At 54.8% G+C, this 10,475-nt stretch overlaps 1 protein-coding gene across 1 annotated transcript; it reads right to left on the bottom strand.

Moving 5' to 3' along the window:
* Window positions 1-84: 84 nt before the first annotated feature.
* LOC118525688 (glutathione S-transferase theta-1-like) lies at window positions 85-2,544 on the bottom strand. The gene is made up of 5 exons (XM_036076501.2): window positions 2,122-2,544; window positions 1,946-2,033; window positions 928-1,078; window positions 457-633; window positions 85-373 (listed from the first exon to the last, which is right to left on the bottom strand). Exons 1-5 carry the CDS (start codon window positions 2,231-2,233, stop codon window positions 173-175), a joined length of 729 nt encoding a protein of 242 aa, XP_035932394.2. The 5' UTR covers window positions 2,234-2,544; the 3' UTR covers window positions 85-172.
* Window positions 2,545-10,475: the final 7,931 nt, after the last annotated feature.

The following is a 10,475-nucleotide window of genomic DNA, read 5'->3' as shown; positions in this document are numbered from 1 at the left end:
GGCTGCATCATCGCGGGACATCTGTCCCTCTAGATTCTGCTCTAGACCCCACCTCCTAAGGCCGAGTGAGGCTGGAGACAAGCGGAGGGCACACAGCATGTTTATTGTGGCAGGAGAGTGCAGGGGAGCGGGCCCGGCCATACCCCTCTCAGCTGAGCCGGCCGTACCCCTCTCAGCTGAGCTGCTCCAGCAGTCTCTGCACCAGCTCCTGGGCCAGCTTGGGGTCCCGCTGGGCATCTCGGGGGTCCCGAGGCTGTAGCACAAGCCTGTGGGCATCCTGGACGAGCTCAGGGCCCAGAGCAGCCTCTACTCGGGCTCGCCACGCTGCCAGCCGGGGCCAGTCTTGGAAGATGTCGCAGCCAACAGCAGTGGGCTGGGGAGACAAGGCAGCTGGAGCAGGGGACTCAGCCCTGGGCCCGGAGTCCCCCCAGGGGCAAGCAGGCAAGAGAAGCTCACCTGCATCAGCTCCGTGAATGCCATCAGATCCGCCAGGGAGAGCTGCTCGGTGGCCAGGAAGGGCTTGGCGGCCAGGACCTCCCCATCCAGGTGCTGCAGAGCTGGTTTCAGCTTCCCCAACAGCCGGTCTAGCCGCACGGGGTCCACAGGCTGCCCCGAGAAATGGGGCAGGAGGGACTGGGCGGGGGGAGAATTGAGGCAGCTTATCCCAGGCTCCTCCAAACAATCTCAACCACCTTGCCACCCCTCCTGGCCACCATCCCCACCATCCGTCAGTGATACCCCCTGGGGCACTGTATTCAGAAGGCTTCTGAAGCCATCATTCAGACTCCGGGGGAAAGAGTGCTGTGATAGATTACGGATGTCTACCTGGGACAGTGGATGGGAGGCGTATATGGGCCAGCGGGTTCTTTCCAGCACGGGGGGCTCCGGCTCTTGCCCAAGCCCACACGCTAGGGCAGGGAGTCTCACCTTACACAGGTAGACGTTGCAAGCAGGCAGCTGGACGGCCGTGTGCTGCCACGCCAGGTACTCGTCCACACGCGCGCGGGCCTGCAGCTCGGTTGGGTACCAGTGGGTCGCCGCCCGGTACTTGTGGTTCAAGTATAAAAGGATGGCCACGCTGCAAATAGGAGGCGTCAGAGATTTCCCCAGCCCTCAGCGCTAGGCAGCCTCATCTCTCACAAACAGGGTGATTTGACTGGATCTCTCTCCAATGGCACCTCCAAGGGAGGACCCCCCCATTCCCACATCCCCACCAATGGTCATCTTTTCCCCACCAAACTGCTCCATTCCTCAAGTGCTCCCCCATGGGCCCACATTTCCACCTCCCCTCCCTTCTCCTACCCCAGCCAGCCCTCTGTCTCCAGGCCCCGCTCTCTGGCATCAGGGTCCTACTGAGCGGGAAGAAGGCAGGCCTGCCTGAGGGGTCTCCCAGTTCCCTCCCAGGCCAGTGCTCCCCAGAACCCTTTTCTTGATCCCCCCTGGGCTCCTGGTACTTGGTGACCAGTTTCTATTCTCAGGCAAGTCCTGGGAGGGGGTTACGTTACTCCCCCATTTTACAGAGAGAAACATGGAGCACAAAGTTCTGTGACCTGTCCACGGCAGAGAGCGAGGGTGGGGGGACCTGGGATTCAGAGCCCAGTGCAGATCTGGGGCTGCCTGGCCCCTGGCTCCTGTGACTGAAAGGCCCAGGTTTGGGACATCTGAGGAGAGCTGACCTCAAGCTTGGATCTTCCCCAGCTAGCTCCAGGTTGTCCAGGACTGCCTGAGTGACCTACGCCCTTTTCCCAGGCTGAAGCTACCAGCTTTAGCCCCAAAGCCTCCCCCAGTCCAGCCCCCCCGCCTCCAAGCTGGGTGAGCTGGAAGGAGGGAGGGGGGTCACACCAGTTTGGAAAAATCTCCCAGTGAGGGGTCATCAGCTTTCTGCCTTCCTCCCTCCACCCCCACCCCAACCCAGAAGCTTCTGCAGACCCCAGGACCCCATTACCTCTCTGCCAGTAGGAAGTCCCCATCTTTGAGAGCAGGTACCTTCCCCAGGGGGTTCACCTTCAGGAATTCAGGCTTTAGGTGCTCCCCTGAGGGGTGGAGGAGATGAGTGGCTCAGCAAGTTCTGGCCCCTGGACAGACACCCCCTCCATGGAGCCCAGCCTAGTCAAGGCTCACCCCGTCCTAGCTCCACAGGCCGCAGCTCGAAGGGAATGCCATTCTTCCGGGCAAAAATGTAGACGGCACGGCACGGGGGCGAGTACAGGTCCAGAAACAGCTCCAGCGGCATGGCTGCACCTCCCACTGTCCTCCCCTACCTTCCACTCAGGTCTGCCTTCCGGGGTTGGCTTGGTCCCTCCAAAATGGGGCCCGAAGAAATGTGTTTCCTTCCCTGAAAGCTGTTTCCTCTGAGCTAGTAGCCGGGCGCCCCGCCAAGCCTCCACACCTCCTGGCCTCTGTGGGATGAGGCGCAGTGGGCTGTTGGAGATTTGTCACTGCTTTTCCAGCGCAGGGTCCCCAGCCTGACCCTGCTCCTCCTTCGTGGGCTGTTACAAAGCCCTGTCCCTCCCCCTGGCCTGCTTCTTCCTTCTGGGTGGGCCGCCCCCTTATCTCTGCTTCCTGGAGGCCAGGGCGGCTTTCACAATCTAGCTGAGGTGGGAGGCTCCCTGGCAGATGCGCACTATTGGTCTTTAAGGCCTTTCGTGTCTTTCCTCCCAGCCCGTGCCTGTCCACACACACACACACACACACACACACACAGTCATGCACTCACACACACACAGTCACGCACCCACACACACAACTCACACACACACACTCTCACAATTATATGACCCCACCCCCACCCTCCCAGCCCAGGTCTCTCCTCTCTCTGGTCTGAGTAACTGTCCTGACATCCTGACTTGGTAAAGACATCTCTCTCTATTTATTTATTTGTTTGTTTGTTTGAGGGAGCGAGCGAGCGAGAGAGCATGTGAGCATGCAAGCAGGGGAAGGGGCAGACGGAGAGAGCATCCAAGCAGACTCCCGCTGAGCGCGGAGGCCCAACTCAGGGCTCCATCCCACCACCCATGAGATCAGGACCTGAGCCAAAACCAAGAGTCGGGCGTTTAACCGACTGCCCCACCCAGGCACCTCAAGGCATCTCTCTCCTGACTGTCCTCCTCTGGTGCCCCCCACCTCAGGTGCAGCACCCCTACCCCCTGGGGCTCAGGCCAGCCCCCTGGAGTCTTCCCTCCTCCTTACCCAGACCTGATCCCTCCAACCTCACCAGCTTCCTGACCAGCCCCTCTGCCTCCACCAGAGGCCCTCTGTCCTGGTCCACACAGCACCACGGGGGATCCTCAAGTCCAAATCAGATCCCGTGCTCCCCTGCGCAACACCCTACCACAGCCCAAGTGCCCTCAGCCCTGTGGTGCCCCCTCACCCAGTGTAGCCACACTCCCCAGCCTTGTCCATTTGCCTCTTGGCCTTCCTCCTGGACTGTCCCATGCACTTCTTTTCTGTCAGAACCCAAGTCTTGAGATGATGAGGGCTGGGCTGTGGGCAGCGCCTCCCCGGACCCAGAGAACAGCCGTGAGTGGGTTGGGAGCTGGGGCCTAGCCTCCACACTGGCCCATGCTGGTGGGGTGGGTCATGGCACAGGTAACAGCCACAGCAGCCCCCTGGGAACTGAGCGATGGCCTCCCAGGAAGCTGCCCCCGCCCCATTCTGGGACCTGAGGAGGTCAGAGCCACTCCCTGACTTTCTTGGCCCATGCAAGGCAACTGTAATGCCTTCCCCACTGTTTTCACAGGAACTGAAGTCAGCCAGGCAAGATTTTTAGGGACAAATTCCACCCTCCACAAACACACATAATTGTAGGACATGTAACTTGGGCAGGGCTGTCCCCACCCTTGGTTTCCAGGACAGTTCATGGCTCAGACCAGCCAGTGAAGACCCTATACCCCTTGGCCACTCTGATCGGATCAGGCAGGGTCCTAGGGCTGTGGCAGGACTTTCTGGGAAAGAGGGGCTGGGAACAGGCACAAAGCTGACCCCAGCTGAGGCCCACGGTCCTTCCCAAGGAGAGGCTCTGGAAGCCACCGGCTGCAGAAGGAACACAGCTGGCTGAGACTCTTCCCCAGTGGAGAGGGAGGCCCAGGGCCGGGCAGCCCCCAGGAGCCAGGCTGTCCAGAGCCAGCCATCCTGGAGCCCAGGCAGAAGGGAGTGAAGCCAGGCAGGCTCAGCCAGGCTGTAGATGGGAGGCTGGGCTCAGACCCGGCATGCCCAGAGCTGTCAGGGAGCCCTGAGTCCAATGGCTGGGACCTGTAACCCAACCCTGCACAGAGAACCCCAGCTGGCTCCACCATATTGGACAGGGGTCCCAGCCATGAGGTAAAGGGGAGGAGTGAGAGAAGGATGACAGGGAGAGAGTAACCTGGAAGCAAGATGGGGAGACGGAGAGAGGGAGGAGGGTAGCGAGGAACACTTCCGTTCGTTCATTTACTCATCCATTCACTCATCCAACAGAGAGTGCGACTCAGAGGCAGACAAAAAGCAGTGGAGGGAGAAGGACAAGGATAGAGGACCAGAGAGGAGTCTTATGTTTCCCTGCTCTCCAAGCAGGACCTGTGATGTAACCCTGGTGGGGTTCCCCAGAGGGATTGACAGCTTGCACTAGGATCTTCGGGCTGGGGCTGTGGGCCCCTAGGAAAGCCCCGGTTCACTCCTGCCAAGCCACCTGCCATGGCCACCCTTCTCAGCACAACACAGCCAAGACCCACAGCCTTAGGGATCATGGACGGGCCAGTGCTGAGGCTTTGATTCTGGGGACACCAGCACAGGAGGCAAGGACAGCCAGGCCATTGACACCACCTGAGACCCAAGGCAGCCACAGGACCTGAGGGAAACCAAGGAGGGATCCCACCACCCCTTTCCAGGGGCAGGCAAAAGGTGGGGGGAGGGTGGTTCTCCATCTGTCAGACAGATGGCACCCCTGGCACCCCCCACCAGGCAGGGTCAGTGGAGGGAGCCTGCCCTACTGAGCCCAGGCCTGCACCAGTAGCTCCTTCAGCACCATAAGTTCCGCCAGCGTCCCTTGGGGACTGGAGGTCAAAGCCCTGCCTTCAGGAACTGGTCTGTCCATGTTGCTGCCCAGCTTCTTCCTGGGTACCTGCGTACAGGTGAGCAGAACCAGCATCTGCCAGGTGGGTGGAGGGTGGGCTCAGTCTGCAGCCCCCACTCTCCAGCACCTTGGCCCTGCCCACACCTGTCGTACTCCCTTATCACCCATCCTGCTGGGGTCCACATAGGCGTGCACGAGGCACCTTGGGCACCGTCATCATGTCCGCTCAGGCACTCATTCACGCGGTCATGGGCCTACAGGCAGGATGGCCCCAGTGGGCCACCATCTGGTATTTACAGGCAGCGTGGGGCAGTGACCTTGAGGACCCTGGTACCCAGCCATTCCCACCTCCCTCAGAAGCCTGCAGGCCTCTGGCAGAAGAAGTCTCTGCCGTTGATAGAGTCCCCTTCATGCTGTCCTCCACCGAGCTCTCCCCACCCCACTCCACGGTCCAGCAGTCAGGCCATGCCCCTGGCCGGTCACATACCTGAGCAACAGTAGTTCCTAGTAACTAACGGCCTGCCCTCAGCATGGCTCGAGAGCCCGTGCTCCTCTTGCCACGAAGACCTTGGCCTGTCAGCATGCCCTTCGCTATGTCCAGCTGCTGGAGAGTCCCAAACACGCTCAACCTTCCTGCTTCCAGCATTAGCTCAGGCCCTTCCCTCTGCCAAGACCAGTTCGGGATTCAGGGTCACTTCCAGGAGTCTCTTCTGTCTCTCACCCTGGCAGGCGACCTAAGGATCCTGCTGCCCCCCTCCTTCGATGGTGCCCAGCGTGGCTGGTGCAGTGGTGGCCACCCTCCAGGACACAGCTGTCACCTACACTGAACTCAGAGGGACTGTTTACTGTTCGTTTACTTCTTATATTTCATTGCAGTATCTTTGGAAAGTAAAACCATCCGATTGTGAACAAAAAAAGTAGCTGGTATGGATCTAGAAAGCACAGGCTGCCTCCAGCCCCAACCCTCCGGGGGAAGATGGAAAAGGCCCAGGAAAGCAAGCAAGTATGAGGAATCTCTGGAAGGGAGGTCACCGGAACAGGATCTAAGAGGGAAGACAACCACCAGGGACCCCCAGGGCAGGACAGATGTGATATGGGAGATGCTCAGGGCTCAAGCTGGGAATGACACAAGGATGGGTAAAGCAGGGGCGCCAAGGCCCAGGGAAAGATGGGCTCAGAGGCCAAGGTTAAGGACCCCATTTATTGGTTGTAAGTGACATCTACTGTCACATCCAAGAACTGCAGCCACATAAGCCACATGGCCCCCTGCGGAGTGTCCTGAGAGACTGGGGACCTTGGCCCTCTCCCAGGAAAACAAATTACTCAATAAAAAACAAACGTTGGCAAATGGAACTTTGAGAAACTTGCAAGTGCTGTGTGCTTTGACCTGTGCTGTTTCTATTACATAAGTTCAATTTCCTAAGTTTTGTGTTCAGGCGCTTGGTTGGTGATGAGAAGCCCTTGATTATAAAACAGGGTGTAGGGCCTCCTGGGTGGCTCAGTGGGTTAAGTGTCTGCCTTTGGCTCAGGTCATGGTCTAAGGGTCCTGGGATCGGAGCTCTACGTGGGGCTCCCTGCTCAGTGGGGAGCCTGCTTCTCCCTCTCCCTCTGCCTGCTTCTCCCCCTGCTTGTGCTTGTGCTTGACTCTCTCTCTCTCTCTCTGTGTCAAATAAATAAATAAAATCTTTAAAAAAAAAAAAAACAGGGTGTAGGCTTTGTGATGATTAAAGACGCTATGTTCTTTCCTCCCTAGACCCCACTAGGATGCTAGGGAAACCGGTCACCAAATAGTTAACGGGGCAGGTAGTGCAGCTCAGCTCTTTCCCCCAAATCTGCTTCTTCTCCGTCACCTTGTTTCTGTAAGATAATATTCATGCTTGACACATGATAACCAGAATTTCATTTAGTTGTTTTGCAGGAGCTCAAGGTTTCATAAAGAAGCCAGCAGAACCCAGGACCACTGACTTCCTCTTTGAGCACAACAAAATGGAATCGACCCTCCCATACTCAGCAACTTCCTGGGGCTGATCTTGAGTTGCATGACTCTTCTCCCCTTGACCCAGACCCTCTTTCGCTGGCCTTTATTTTATTTTATTTTTTTTAGATTTTATTTATTTATTTGTGAGAGGGAGAGAGAGAGCGTGCGCACAAGCAGGGGATGCTGCAGGCAGAGGGAGAAGCAGACTCCCCACTGAGCAAGGAACCCGATGGGGGATTTAATCCCAGGACCCTGGGATCATGACCTGAGCCGAAGGCAGACGCTTAACCAACTGAGCCACGCAGGAGGCCCTTGCTGGCCTTTGAAAATCCGTGACTCTGCCCCTTCAGGTAGGCGGGGATGTGTGCGTGTGTTTTGTTTTATTTTATTTTATTTTATTTCATTTTATTTTATTTTAGATTTATTTATTTATTTGAGAGAGAGAGCACATGCACGAGGTGGGAGAAGGGCAGTGGAAGAGAATCTCAAGCAGACTCCCTACTGAGCGTAGAACCAGACTGGGGGCTCAGATCTCACCACCCTGAGAGCACGAGCTGAGCCGAAATCAAGAGTTGGATGCTTAACCAACGGAGCCACCCAGGCGCCCCTATTTTAGTTTTTTAAAATCTCCTTCAGATAATTTTTTTATTTTAATTCCAGTGTAGTTAACATACAGTATTATATTAGTCTCAGGTGTACAATATAGTGATTCAACAATTCTATCCTTTACTCGTGCTCATCATGGTAAGTGTACTCTTCATCCCCATCACCTATTTCACCCATCCCCCTACCCACCTCCCCTCTGGTGACCACCAGTTTGTTCTCTAGAGTTAACAGTCTAGGTTTTTTTTCTTTGTTCATTTGTTTTGTTTCTTAAATTCCATATATGAGTGAAATCATATGGTATTTGTCTTTCTCTGACTGACTTATTTCACTTAGCATAATACTCTATAGCTCCATCCATGTCATTGCAAATGGCAATATTTCATTCTTTTTATGGCTGAATAATATTCCATTATGCATATATATATATATATATATATATATATATATATATACTTTATCCATTCATCTATTGATGGACGCTTGGGCTGCTTCCATAATTTGGTTGTTGTAAATAATGCTGCAATAAACATAGGGTTGCATATATGTTTTTTTTTTGGTTTTTTGGTTTTTTTTTTTTAAGATTTTATTTATTCATTTGACAGAGAGAGAACACAAGTAGGCAGACTGACAGGCAGAGAAAGAAGGAGAAGCAGGCTCCCCACCGAGCAGGGAGCCCGATGCGGGGCTCGATCCCAGGACCCTGGGATCATGACCTGAGCCAAAGGCAGACACTTAACCGACTGAGCCACCCAGGCGCCCCAAGGTTGCATATATGTTTTTGAATTAATGTTTTCATATTCTTTGGGGAAATACCCAGTAATGGAATTACTTGACCATATGCTTCCATTTTTTACGTTCTGAGGAGGCTCCACACTGTTTTACAGAGTGGCTGCTCAAGTTTGCATCCCCACCAACAGTGCACACGGGTTCCTTTTTCTCCATCCACATCCTTGCCAACACTAGGGAAGGTTTGAGGCTTGCCCCCTGTATCTTTGTGTGGCAGCCTTCACACTCAGTGTCTCAGTGATGGGCTCTGCTGTGCGTTGGACACGTGAACTTGGGTTCGGTCACACTAGCATGAAATAGAAGGGCGTACAAGCAGGAAGAAAAGAAAGATGAGGAGATGAGGAGATCTAAGGCGGGGCTGTGGGAAGGAGCCCCAGTCTCCAGGCCCACAGGGCAGACGTGGGGCTTCAAAAGAGGAGTGCGAATGGTTGGGGTGGCAGGACTTTGGCCTGGCATGGGCCCCAGAACTCACATCTCGGGGAAGCCAGCGACAGCTGGGTGAGGCCAGGGGCCTTTGCTGCTGTACCAGTATAAGCCTCAATTAGAGCGGAGGGTTCAAAGATGCCTATCCATCCAGATCCCAAATACCATCCTTAAGTATGAGGGCCCTTCACAAATGACATGAAAAGGTCACAGGAGAAGAAATGCAAAGGCTCCTAACACTTGAAAAGTACCCAGTTTTATTCTAAAAATGTAAATCCCCAGGGAAACTAGCATAAGAATCTGCTCTGTCCCCATCAGCCTGCCACGGTCAAGCTTCTCAGCACAGAGCACATGCGTGCATGTCATGTTATGCGTCCTTCCCCCCACACCCCTATGTCGAGGTCCTAACCCTCCCCCCCCTCCGCCGTGGGCCCTAATCTAATCTGACTGGCGTCCTTAGAAGAGAGATTAGGACCCACAGAGAGACATAGAGGTGTCTCACGTGTGCGGGGAAAAGACCATGTGAGGACACAGGGAGAAGGTGGCCGTCTGCAAGCCCAGGAGAGAGGCCTCAGGAGAAACCAACCTTGCCAACACCTTGATCTTGGACTTCCAGACTCCAGAACTGTGAGAAAATGAGTTTGTTGTTTAAGCTCCCCGCCACCCCACCCCCATCTGTGGTATTTTGGTATGGCGCCCCAAGCACACTAAGAAAAGCAATCCACAAGTGTTAAGGACAATCTCCACAGACAGCAATGTGGTGATATCTAGCGAAAAAGGGCACGTGATCACAGAATCAGACCTTTAAATGCAGAGGACAAACTGATGGGTGCCAGAGGGAAAGGGGGTGGGGGATGGGCAAAATGGGCGAAGGGGAGTGGGAGGTACAGGCTTCCAGTTTTGGAATGAAAAAGTCACGGGGATGAAAAGCACAGCATAGGGAATACAGTCCATGATACCGTAATGGCATTGGGTGATGACAGATGGTGGCTACATTTGTGAACATAGCATGATGTATAGAGTTGTCGAATCACTACACCGTATGCCTGAGACTGGTATAACATTGTGTGTCTGCTAAAAAAACAGAAAAACAAAAAAACCCACCAACTTTAATAAATAAATTTGGGGGGGGCGCCTCATTCCCACAGCTGGGGATTCACCAGGAGGGCAGCTGGAGGCTGACTCTTTCACTGCCTGGAAGGACACTCCAGAATGAGGATGCAGGAATCTGACACATCAAAACTGAAACCCTGCAACGAGCCCCAAGATTAGGAGGCAGTTCCAGGGAATACAGAAGAAACGTCAAACCATCAGCCAAAGCTAGTCCACCTCACGGACTTGAAGACAAAAGCCTCCCACCTAGCCCAGGGCTTTGTTTCAAGCCCCCCTCCATCATTGTCAGGGACGTCATCACAGTCAGTTGGCGGGGCGGTGGGGGGGCTACACCTGGGGTTGAGCCCTTTGCTTCCTACCCAGGATTCCAGATGTCAGTAGAGTCCTGGACCAACGTCTTCTCTCCCGTGTGGTTGAACTGCCTCACTCGGACACACCTCATTTTTGTTAGGTAGCCTGGGACAGGTGCACAGCTGACATTTTTTACCTTCCCACAAGAGTGCTATTTTGGTTAGGCAT

This window comes from Halichoerus grypus, chromosome 13 (assembly GCF_964656455.1).
Source record: "Halichoerus grypus chromosome 13, mHalGry1.hap1.1, whole genome shotgun sequence".
Taxonomy (NCBI): Eukaryota; Metazoa; Chordata; class Mammalia; order Carnivora; family Phocidae; genus Halichoerus; species Halichoerus grypus.
This window is presented reverse-complemented; position numbering and strand designations above follow the sequence as displayed.

Excerpts from the sequence above, each read along its gene's own strand:
- LOC118525688 (XM_036076501.2), bottom strand. The coding sequence starts at position 2,233 with ATGCCGCTGGAGCTGTTTCTGGACCTGTACTCGCCCCCGTGCCGTGCC. Across the intron at positions 1,079-1,945 it reads GACTTCCTACTGGCAGAGAG|CGTGGCCATCCTTTTATACT; the intron begins GTAATGGGGTCC and ends TCCTATTTGCAG. Across the intron at positions 634-927 it reads GCAACGTCTACCTGTGTAAG|TCCCTCCTGCCCCATTTCTC; the intron begins GTGAGACTCCCT and ends CCCCCCGCCCAG.